This window comes from Ahaetulla prasina, chromosome 3, assembly GCF_028640845.1.
Source record: "Ahaetulla prasina isolate Xishuangbanna chromosome 3, ASM2864084v1, whole genome shotgun sequence".
Taxonomy (NCBI): Eukaryota; Metazoa; Chordata; class Lepidosauria; order Squamata; family Colubridae; genus Ahaetulla; species Ahaetulla prasina.
In genome coordinates this window covers 52,079,195-52,091,677 of record NC_080541.1, presented here as the reverse complement: position 1 = coordinate 52,091,677, position 12,483 = coordinate 52,079,195, and the positions used below count along the sequence as shown (strand labels likewise).

The window sequence follows — 12,483 nt, the reverse complement described above, 5'->3', positions numbered from 1 at the left end:
AACAGCTGTAATTATAACTAGATCCTGAGTTGGCCTGAGGTGGTGATTGGATTAAAGAATGAGATATTTTGGAAGGCTGAGTTAACCTTGAGCCATCAGGATCGAACTCTAGATTATGGGCAGAGTTACCCTGCAATACGGCATTCTACCCACTGCACAATCAGGGATCCTGGTTTTCACACAACATGCCAAATTATAATATATAGCATTAAGAAAACCATTGTGGTCCATAAATTGTGCTTTATGACTTAAGCAAATCCAGTAAGGCATAAGGCAAAGTGTGAATTTAGTCAATATAAACTGAAATTGGTGTGATTTAACTTATATCAGCTGCCTGGCTAAAGAATGAATAGTGAGATATAATATTTGCAAATAACAATTATGCAGGATGATAAAATTCCAAGCAAATTATTAAGAACACAAAATGATTCTACAGGCGTGGTGTGCTTCAAAGCAAGTTTTGTTTGTGCATCTTTATAAATGAGCAACCTTCCCATGCAAATAATTTTATGAGAAGATGAGGCTCTCAATATGCACAATAGCCCAAAAAAGACTCTGTGGTATCTTGGAAAGTATTAAGAAAACAAAATAAAAGTATGCTATTTATGTTTTTTTTTCCAGATTTTGGTTATTCTGTGCCATCTAATATCAAAAGGGATTTATAAAGCTGAAGAGGCCACAGAAAATTCAACTCAGATTATCTGCAGAAGGAATGGACTTCATGTCTCTAAAAAAAGAAGCTAAGAGTTTGAAGATTCAAGTTTCATAAATGGTGATGAGAGAAATAAGAATATTAAGTACCCTTCAAAACTGTAGAATTTGAGAGATTACCATGAAAGATTAATTAAAAATAGTATTCTTGAGACAAACAGAAGTTCTTAAGAAAACAAAGAATTTGTGAAAATGAGTGAGATGATGTTATGATGGTCACTTGTATAAATGGACTAAATTATGTATATCAGCTGTTTATTCCAATAATTTTATTCCCAAATGTACCACAGTTATTCTTAATGGGCAATTATGAATCTGAGCTGTATGGTTTGGCTCCATAATCATTACAATCTTATTGGACTTTATTTTGTCTTCCTAATGGTATAATAGCATTTTTTCCATGTCTGATTCCAATAAATTTTTGCAAAGGAAATTTTTAAGATGAAATGTTATCCTTATCAAGAATTCTTCAGAAATATGAAACCTGAAAGACTTTCAAACTTCTAAAAATATGTCCAAGGATAATTTTCTTAACATTAATTTAATTAAAGAATGATGTCTTGTTTGTATTCCTGGATTTCTAAATGTGGGGGTTCTCAATCATCCAGGTTATGGTTTTCCCAAAGGTGCTTTTTTCAAAAGGCAACCAGAGAAGCTTACTGGATGAGAAGTGAAATGTTTTCAAAGAAAAAAACCAAGAAAGTCCAGTTGCCTTTTGCAAAAGCACCTCTGGGACATTCTGGAAATCTAGCTGAGCTACATTAAAGATATCAATGTAATAGCCATATCAGAGTCTAGAGAGTTCTAAATATTTAAAAAAAAAATAGGGGAAGACTGGGTACAAAATATAACCAAATAGCTATATTATTATTTTTCTCTGAAATCAGGGAAGAATACATACAAATGAAGGTGAATATAGGTGTCTCGGGACAATACTGCAGGATCCAATCTGGATCAATCATCTGGACCACAGGTTTTGTCTTCTGAGCTTTTGAAGTCATGGTGGAGGCCATCTTCAGAGACATGGCACACCCTGCCATATATCAAAAACATTTCAGAAGCTGCCCACTGCAGCTCCTGAGATATGCAAATGGGCATCGCACACCATACGGAGGCTACCATACGAGGACAAAATTATGCATTGTAAAAATTGGTTGGAGGTGGGAGAAAGTTCCAATGTAATCTACCAAATTCCCTGCATGTATTGCCCCTGTGACTATGTAGGACAGATGGGGAGGAAGCTAACTACCAGATTGCAAGAACACAAATGAATGGTCAGACAAAAAGACCCAAACTCATTGGAACTGGAACTTCCAAATGCAAAACATGAGTTTTATTACTGAATTACTGTTCAAGGAAATATATATATGGCCTAACTGAAATTACAACTGGTTAAAAATCTAGTGGATACGATAATTGTATTCACTGTTTGAGCTACTGTAGAATAAACATGTGAACTCTAAGATACAAAGTTACAAATCTTCAATAAAATTTGCCTAATTATATTGGTCTGCTTTTTATAGCATGAACTATGCATCATATGACAAAGCGGCTTGTTAATTATCTTGTAGACTTCAGTTTTTCCAAAATACATTTCATTTAAGCTCTTTAAATTTATCAGTGTAAGTTAAAGAGAAGTGTTTAATGATACATACTTTCACACTATCATAAATTATTAAATAAAAATGAGCATGACTTTCAATCCAGTTTTAATAATTTGTCTATGTGTCTGTAGTAGCATCACAGTATCATTGAAACTCCAGTATAAAAACATGCCTAACTTTATATATACTCTGCCTTAAGCATTTGTACTATAGTGCAACAAATCAAGAGCATGCCAATTATCATATAATGAAAAGATAATGTACTTTTTTTCTTTTTCTTATAATACAAAGCAGCATTCCCAAATCTCTATGCTGAGGACTAAAATATTGATCTGTAGCAGTTATATATACAGTGGTATGAATCCAACCATATGCATCACACAAAGGTGGCAGTGTACATGTCTTTCTCGCCAATTGAGAGACAAGAGAATGGTCTTATTTTAGATCAAATGTCATCAGTGTTCAGTTCAGATATATCTTTTATTTAGAAGCCCAGCTACAACTCATATACCAAACGGCAATTAAAATATTTGTATTCCAAATACAAGCTCTGGGGAAAAACTGGGCAAATCCTATTTCAAACTTAAAATTAAATCTTTAAGGTGTCAATGGTATGTATTTCTGAGTGAGGTTATCAATGTAAATAAGGAATAGATTTTATTTAACTTCTCTTCATTATAGATTCACGCACATATACATATTCAATACAGGAATCACTATAGAAATCTACTCCATAATTATTACTATCCAGCAGGTATTAAACTTGACATCACTATGTGTATGAAGTAAAATATAATACTAATTGTAGCCTCATTATTTAAATAAACATTTGTTTTCAAATTGGTAGAAATTATTTCAACTAATATACTATTATTTAATCTTTGTAATTTTACTTTCAAACAAAAAATTGTATATTTCATAATCTCAAAGAAACTACAGTTTTAGGTACTGACTCAACTAAGTAGTATCTTCATGGTAGATATTGTCTTTCATTTGACATTTTTTTTCTCACCTAACAGTTTTATGTAAAACCTCTTGTTAGGTATCCTTTCACTGTATCCTTTCAATAAAGTGCAGCTTGAGCTTAACAAAAGGGAGTTGCTAACAAAAACAGTAACAGAGGGAGAAGTGGCAGAGGCATATTGTTCACTAAGCTGTACATATAAATACTCCACTGTGTGTTGGCCCACTGTAGACCTAAAATGGCTGTATTGCAGGATGTTGTTGCCTGGTGACCAAGAGTGCATTTCCTATACCACAGAGTGATGTGAAGACTTGAAGACAGATTAACTCCTATTGCTCTTAGAAGACTAAGATACTAAAATGAATTCCTGACATCAACATGCTAAATACTCCCTTCCTGTGCATATTAATAAAACTGTGGTCTTGTGACCCTCAGATTTTCACTAGGCATACAACAACCAAATAAGAGGATAACTTTGACTAAGCTTAGTTTTATTCATTGCCCGTGAAATCAATAGGAAGATTAAAATTCTGCTAATGTAAAACAACAACTTATTCTTGCTTCAATTAAGTCATTGCTATGTGTCTAGTCCATCCTGATGCAAACTCCCACCTGCTATCAGTGTCTTTCTTTCATTAAAATCAAGTAGTTAATTAGCCCCAGCCTGTCCTCTTCTCTCCCTGCCTTTAATGCAGCAGTAATGATGTCTAATTACCAGCAGTAGTGGATTATAGAACCTTTAGACTCTGGTTGATAGCAAAGCATAGTCACACATGTTAAAGCCTCAAAAAGAAAATAATTCTGGACAAATTCAACTTTTTTAAATTTTGTTGAAATGGTTTTAGAGTTTTAAATTACTGGAAATGCCTAAATAATAATTATCATTGCTGTTTAATTTTATATTAAATTTTTATGAATGGCATTTCAAGTTGTGAAAAAAAGTTTTTTTTTATTAAACTGAGCTTGAAGTTACACTCTGTCTGCACCATAAATATTAGTAGAAATTACAGTAATAATAATAATAATGCAACAATCAATTAAGAAGTACATATAAATGATTAAACTCTTCTTATGACTACTGTAGGTTGCTGGAATGAATGAGGTGATAAATTGCTAAACAGACTAAAACATCTGTCCATGGTGCTAGTGTATAAAGTTGAAGAGAAGCAGGAGAGAGAGAAAAACTTGAAATTCTCTCTTGTTAACCATCAATAAACAGCCATATACCCTGCTTTTTCTTCAAATGGGGTCAAAATGTGTCCTATGTCTCCATGGGATATTAATGAATTTTATTTAAATCTAAAAGAAACTATTTTAATTCTTTTTCTTCTATCTTGGTCTGAAAGATTGAAGTAGACCAAAGGGTAACAGTTGTCCTTGATCACATTTTGAGCTCAGAGAGATGGTTAAAGGTGGGGGCAGTAGTATCTCTATAAATAATCATCCACATTACAGAAACTGATTTAGTAAAAGACATCTTAGAGCACGGGTCTCCAACCTTAGCAACTTTAAGCCTGGCGGACGCATAAGAGGACTATAAGGGGCATGCATAAGTGCACAAAAGTGCCTATCGTTCCTGTCCTATTGTTTTCTTTCATTATATGTGCTTGTATATAATGTTGTGACAAAAATAAATAAATAAATAAAAAAGAATTCCCCAGCCAGCAAAGCTAAAAAATAGACATGCAAAGCTTGCTGGGGAATTCTGGGAGTTGAAGTTCGCCAGGCTTAAAGTTGCCAAGGTTGGAGACCCATGTCTTAGAAGATATATTTAGTCTTAGCAATACTTAAAAGTACATTATTTGAAATCTACTAAACTTTATTCATTTTTAACTTGTAAGTCACCCTTTCAGGTCAAAATCCTTCCAGTAAAATAATAAAACTAAATACATTGAAACAAAGCAAATTAAGAGCAACACAATTAGACATCAGGTCAACGAATAAAGCTCATTTTGGAGTGTGCTTGGAAAAATAAATGTATAAGATTTCTTGAAAACTGGCAGGTGGATCGATGAGTATGGAAATAATTTAGAAAAGGTCTTCTCCCCTAAGTTAATCAACAGCTTTCAGAGCAGAGCAAGGACTTCTGTCCCTGACTTTACAATACAAGCAAGTTGTCACTAGTAAAAGCACATTTGGGGGGATCCAAGTTCCATCCACTTAAGGCTCAAAAGTGGGAGCAAGTACTTTGAATTGGACCCAGAAATGTTCTAATAGCTAGTATGTCTGGTACAATACAGAAGTTACATATTCTGACTAGTGCATAAAATTTTAGCTGCAATTTTCACATGTTGAAATTTCTGGGCCAATGTCTAAGTAGATCCTACTTGCAGCTAATTACAGTAGTCTACTTCAGATGCCACTTCTGCATCCTCTACAGATAGAGCCACAAATATTGGCCTGAGTTAGTTAAAAAAAGCATGATTGACACTGTGTAAAATGAAGCTATTCCAGCTTGATTTAAATGCTTCTGCTTTGAGCCTGGATCCAGTTTTCAAAACTGAAAATTTTACCTGGTCAGGAATGATGTACCATAGTGAAAAGTAATACAATCTGAAGATAATTCAGAGAACTGTCCTACATGTCAAGCAAGCTCCTCATTGCATGATGGTCACTGAATGTACAGTAACTCTAAATCATTATGAGAATTATTATGAATTTTTAATGTGCTGATCACTTTCCAAGACTATGGATACTATCCTGTATTTACCCTTACATAGGGGGAAACTCCACTGAACTTTAAATAGACATGCAACGAATTACAAGACAAACATTTAAAAGATTATGTAAAAATGTATCTTAGAGTTGTTGCTTTGTTAATTCAAGCAAATAAGTAAAATGTTTAGATTAATACAGTATATCAAGAAAAAAAATTAACTGATTGGAAACAGAATCCAAAAGAATTAAGTTATTCAAACTTGTAAAGCAGCACACTTGAAACAGAACAGTTAATATACATAAAGCCAAAAATACTACCAATTTTGTTAAAATTGCTATGTTGCAAAAAGAAAAATTGATTCTTTCTTCTCACTGAGTTGTTTCTTTTGTCAAAATGAATCTTATGCTCCATTTTGAGTCATTGTGAGAAATAAGATGACATCTTTATCTAAAAAGACCATAGGAAAAAAAACTATGTATTTTCCTATGTTTCATGCTTCAGTCTTATGATACTAAAAGCTTTTCAAAGGTTTATAATGAACGTAACTATTATAATACTGGGTATAATCTAATAAGTTTATAGAAAATAATTTTGGTGAATTGCCCCAGATCCACAAAACTTTCATATTATGTAGCAGTAAATAGCTTTAAGTCTCAGATAAACCAAAAATAAACAGTGCTTTAAATAATCTGTAGTCTATTCATTTTAAATCATTTAATATACTTCTATTGTTTTGTAAATTACATACATACATCCAAATACACATGATATACTATTGCAAAGGCATAGGGTTCTGGCATTTTCCTTTACATACCCCCACTACAATTTAATGCCTCATTTAAAAACCTTTTTTCCCTGTCAATCGGGGAAAAAAGAACCCCAAATTCTTGCCCAACTTAAAATGGCTCTAAACAAAACCCAGATCCTAATATCAAAAGTATAGAAGTGCATGTTGGAGTAAAAGAATGCCAGCATAGAGGCTCAGAAAGCAAGAAATACCGAAAGGAGAATATCAACCTACTTGTAACCAACAATTTCCATCTTCTGAAATAGGAAATTATGCTTTTTGCCACCGCCACAGCCCAGCATCTTAGCTCTGGTGCTCTTAGAGTACGCCCTCCACCTCTGCAAGGCTCCCAACATTTCTGGGCTGGCTCAACTGAGAGCGAGCGCACGAGAGACCAATTCCCATCCGGTCCTGTGCGAGCCTATGGCTCTTTTGTTGATTAGCCTGCCCTCCGCTTCTACAGGCAACCAGCCAGGCACGTTCCTACCGCTCAGGGGATAAGAGCTAACAATGAAAGGGGAGAGCTGATATTCTAGGGAAGCCCCAAATCACCCGACCGTTTGGGATGGGGCTAATCAGAATCTACTGCGTTCTGTCGATCGGAAATAAGTCTTATGGGTAGTGCGCAGCTACGGGACTCGCCAACACACACACACACGTCCGTTTTAGTTTAGGGGACTAAATAAGATTTCCCTTTTCCTCGTTCCGCTCCTCCTCCCGCTCCCCCCCCCACCCGCCACCCCCCACCCCCGGTTAAGAAGAAAGGAAGAAAGGAACCGGAGGGACTTCGTAGAGGGGTGTGTTTTGTGCACTTGCAACGTAAAAGCAAGGAAGGATCACAAAGCCCTGAGCAGCGGAGAAGGTGCCAGGCAAATGCAACATGGGCGGGAGGGGTGGTGAGGAAGAGATTTCAGAAAGGAGGAGGGAGGAGAGAGAGCAGCCTGAGCCAACTCGGGGGTGGAGGTGGCAGCTATGTGGCGGCGGCGGCTCCCTACTCTTCCTCCCCGATGTGGCTAAATAACAAGGCAGACAATTTCTCTACTAACCGTGGTCTTGACCGGCACGTACAGCACTTGCATCCCTCCGCCACCAGCAGCACCACCACCACCACTGACCTCGTCCGGACTGCCGAGCTGGAAGCCTTTGGATTTGACCCAGAATTTAAATTTGGCATTATCCGTGGAGCTCGACTCGGAGCCGTTCAGGAGCTGGACAATCCGCTCGTATTTTTTACGGGTCACCGTCTTGGTTTTGCCCGAGTCCCCGTAAGTCCTGAGGCACCAGTCCTGAAACTGGCGATACATGTCCCGGTCACAGCTCTCCATAATCCGCCCTGAGAGACAAGAACAGCCCAAGCGGACCCGGGGACGGATCCCCCACACCTCCGGGGCACCTGTTCACCCCGGGCTCATGGAGAAAGAGAGCGCCAACGCCAAGATCCAGCGAGAGAAGAGGAGGAGGTCCCCGGCAATCGCTCCGTCCTCGTAGAGGGGGTTGCTTTCTGTAGGCTTGGCGATCAGTTCAAGAGTGGCCCGCCCCGGGGCCCGATCATCCCCCCAACTTGCTGTCCCCCTCCTCATACAATCCAGGCGAGCAAATCTGGCAGGGTTGCCTTCTCTTCCCCGTCTCCGGTACGTGAATGCCCCTTCAATGTTGTGCCAGGCAGGACTATCCCAGCGTCTCCAGCAGCGTCTCTTCCCCAGAGGATTGTGCCTCTATGGCACTGAAGACATGGCCCCTGAGTAGATCGAAGCCAAAAGGTTCGAAGCCAAAATACTAATAATAATAATATCATGGAGTCGGATTCTTCTCTCCTGGGCATCAGCTTCAGCCCGGATGGTGCAGGTTGGGGGTGGGGGGAGAGAGTAAAGCCCACCCTCCACCCCAGTCAGCCAACCCTCGGCTGTCTTCCTGCGTCTATCCTGGAGGACTCCGTTTCTCCAGAAGCAGGCTGGCTGTGCAGGATGGAGGAAAATGCTGAAGGGCAACCTGGCCTTACTGCCCCCTTTTATTTTACCCTAAATCTCCGCATTTTGAGTGCGAAGCTCTTGGTGGGATAGAAAGTTCTTTCCAGCTGGCGAGATACAGGGCACGTTGGGAAGAGAAACATCGACACCGCAGGCCACTTTTTAAATCTGGCTCGCGTTGTGTTTGTTTGTTTTTAATCTCACCAAAGTATATATATTTTTTTGCCCCTAATCTGAAAACATCAAATTTGGTATGAGACTGAAAGAGGCCGAGTTCAATCTGAAGAGGCTATTGGCCAGTGAGTGGTGGCTGGCGGTCGGGCTGCGTTTGTAACGACGGCACTCGCTTATGGAGGACTCGCCCAGTCTAGGCTATCCTGAGATCTCCCTCAGCTTCAGGGCGTTCGAGGAAGTTTGGCGTCCGGAGGCTTAAGCAGAACCGTCATCCCGGTTGCCTCCCCTCCGCCAAGCGGCCCTATTATTGTCCCTTCCTTTGCCGCCGTTTCAGCTCTCGCTTGAGATTCCAGACGTCTTTGGGGCAGGCCACCGACACTTCCCTCCTCCTCCTCCTCTTCCTCCTCCTCCTCTGGAGCCAAATGGCTAGTGCCGCACAACGACCCTCCAAGCAGGTGAAGGAAGACGGCAGCTGCTCCATTCAACACCTATTCGCGGCCCGGGAAAGGGAGTTCCCATCTTCCTCCTCCTCCACCACCACCACTACCTCCTCCTCCTCCTCTCCGCCGCGCGAGCCTAGACACACTCCCACTCTGCCTCGCTCCGTGCGCCTTCTCTCTCTCATGGCTTTGGGACCCGTCCAGTCCTGCTTCTTCTCTTTGGCCGCTATTCAGCCCAGCTCTCTCTTTCAGACTCTCCTCAGGCCCGTGGGGGTAAGAGGAAGTCTCATAATGGCTTTTCCTGTCCCGTCGCCTTCTCCCTCGGTGCCTCTTCCTCCATCCGAAAGGCAGCAGCACCCTGAGAGAAATGGCTGGCCTGGCACCTTGCGCGCGCCGCGCCTCTGCCTTGTCCCAGGAAGGCACTTGCAAAAACGGTCAGTACCCGCCCGCCTCCCCAGCCGCCTCCTCCTCCCCCCCCCCACCCCTCCGCTCTTCCCTCCCGCTCGCCTCCTCCCCCGCCTTCCTCCCAGCCAGCCGCTCTCTTCGTTCAGTGGCTCTACTGGGAGGTCTCGCGGCGCAAGAACCGGGACTGACAGCCGGCAACGCAAAGCTGAGCGCGAGCAAAAAGCTCCTCGCTAAACCCCCGTCTCGCTCTCTGGCCCCCTCCCAGCTCGTCGCCCGCTCTCCTCTGATTGGTCAGCCGGACAAAAGTTTCTGTGGAGACGGCTGAGCGGCAACGTGACGGACAGAATTGTCCCATTTAGGGATGCTGGGCAATGCGCATGCTGCAGGCGGGCGGCTGCAGGTTAGAGAGCGCCGCGAAGGCGAGGCTAGTCTGAGCTGCGGACGGCAAGGTGGCGCTGGGGAGGAAGGAGGAGGAGGAGGAGGAGGACGAGGCATCTCCACATCCTCGCCGACACAGCCAGGTGGGGGAAGGGGGAGGGGCGTGTGAGGGGAGCGTTTCCATGGAGACTTGTTCTGGTCTAGCCCTCCCTCCCTCCCCATCTTCCCTCCCATAAGATCAGCTGACACATTATTAGCTTAGGACCTAATTATTGCTTATTGGAGCAACACTTGAACGAGAGGGCCAGCTGCAGGAGGCAGCACAAGCCAGGGAGGGAGGGAGGGAAGTAGTTCCACCCTCTCCCAGCCCAGGGAGCTAAGAGTCCCAAGAGGGCCCTTAACTTTCAGGGTTCCAGGCAGCCACAACCACCATCGTGTGGTACTGCTCCCTTCCCACACATCCTGCATAATTTGTTGGGTGGTGGTGGGAATGAGGATAATAGCATTTATTTATTATGAGGACCAGATGATGCCTTTCCAAAAGATTCTTTCTCCAGTTCACTGGCATGGCAGATTGCTGCTTTTCACTCAGCACATCCTCCCAAAAAGCCACTAAGGCCGGCCTTTGCAAAAACAGGGCAGGAGGCTTCCTCTTCAAATGGATCTTGAGTTTCTTTTCATTCTTTAGTTTAGTTTGCTTTATTGTCATTGCACCTCAGTACAACCAAATTAAATGTCATCTTCAGTGTACATTATAAGTATAAAAATAAAACACAAACACACATCCTTCACATTCTATACAATTGAATTGAAAACCCCTGATATTGCATTAATACTGCTATATACAGTAGAATTCAATATGCTTACTGCTCTGGGATAGAAGCAGTTTTCCAGCCTATTTGTCCTTGTTTTTATTATTCTGTATCGTCTGCCAGATGGTAATAGTTCAAAAAAAGGGTCCCCAGGCTGAGATGGATCTTTAAGAATGTTTTGAACTTTCTTAAGGCAGCTGGAGCTATTAAAGCTCTTCCAAGGAGAGGAGATGGCAACCAATGATCCTCTGGGCCATGATGATATATAATCAACCAATCCATCATCCTCCCCCTAGAAACAAACAACCTACTCTCTAATAAACTTTGGTTTGGTTTCAGAATTTGGTTTCAGAAAAAAATTTCAGAAAAAAATTTGATTTCAGAAAAAAATTATCTTGTAATCTACAACTTCTTCACTGCAAAAACATATGGACTACAAATCTTGATCAGGGCAAAGCAATAGATGCAATTTACATAGACTTCTGTAAAGCCTTTGACTCAGTGGTACATGACAAACTTCTTCTAAAACTAAAATCCTAAGGCATCTCCAGACCACTCCATAATTGGATAACAGTGTTCCTGTCAAACAAGTGACAACAAGTGGTCAAAATAGGCAGTGTCCTATCAAATCCTGTTCCTGTTAATAGCGGTGTCCCCCAAGGACCAACACTCTTCATATTATACATTAACGACCTCTGTGACCATATTATAAGTAATTGTGTTCTCTTCGCCAATAATGTTAAACTATTTAACACTACCAACAATGCTGCTACCCTTCAAAAAGACCTTGACTTTGTGTCGGAATGATCAAAAATTTGGCAACTCCAAATCTCAACAAACAAATGCTCTGTCTTACATATTGGAAAAAAGAATCAGAATGCTAAATACAAGTTTGATGCACCTGACCTTGTAGATGACCCTCACTCCGTCAAAGACCTTGGAGTTCTCATATCAAATGATCTAAGTGCCAAAGCCCACTGCAACTACATCGCAAAAAAGGCATTAAGAGTTGTAAACCTAATCTTGCGTAGCTTCTTCTCCGGAAAGATTACACTACTAACCAGAGCATACAAAACATTTACTAGACCAATTCTTGATTACAGCTTGCCTGTCTGAAACCCACACTTCATTTCAGACATTAATACAATTGAGCATGTCCAAAAATATTTTACAAGAAGAGTCCTCCACTCCTCTGATCACAACAAAATACCTTATGCCACCAGACTTGAAATTCTGGATTTAGAAAATTTAGAACTATGCCGCCTTCAGCATGACCTGAGCATAACTCATAAAATCATCTGCTACAATGTCCTTCCTGTTGAAGACTACTTCAGCTTCAACCACAACAATTCATGAGCACACAATAGATTTAAACTTAAAGTGAACCACTCCAATCTTGATTGTAGAAAATATGACTTCAGTACAGAGTTGTTATGGTCTGGAATGCACTACCTGACTCTGTGGTCTCATCCCAAAATCCCCAAAACTTTAACCAAAGACTGTCTACTGTTGACCTCTCCCCATTCCTAAGAGGTCTGTAAGGGGCGTGCATAAGAGCACCAGCTTGCCTACCGTTCCTGTC

The 12,483-nt window shown here is 41.0% G+C and overlaps 1 protein-coding gene and 1 long non-coding RNA gene across 6 annotated transcripts in view; one reads left to right on the top strand and one right to left on the bottom strand.

The window, feature by feature from the left end:
• Positions 1-1,114, top strand: part of LOC131195926 (uncharacterized) — a 33,977-nt gene extending 32,863 nt beyond the window's left edge. The window contains exon 3 of the long non-coding RNA XR_009154579.1: positions 622-1,114. This is a non-coding gene — a long non-coding RNA (uncharacterized LOC131195926). The remainder of the gene's footprint in view (positions 1-621) is intronic.
• NOL4 (nucleolar protein 4) overlaps positions 1-8,194 on the bottom strand; it is a 167,294-nt gene extending 159,100 nt beyond the window's left edge. For all 5 annotated transcript variants that reach the window (XM_058178220.1, XM_058178222.1, XM_058178221.1 and 2 more), the window contains exon 1: positions 7,772-8,194. In XM_058178220.1, coding sequence (XP_058034203.1) covers positions 7,772-8,050 — 279 coding nt within the window. In that variant the 5' untranslated portion in view covers positions 8,051-8,194. The remainder of the gene's footprint in view (positions 1-7,771) is intronic.
• Positions 8,195-12,483: the final 4,289 nt, after the last annotated feature.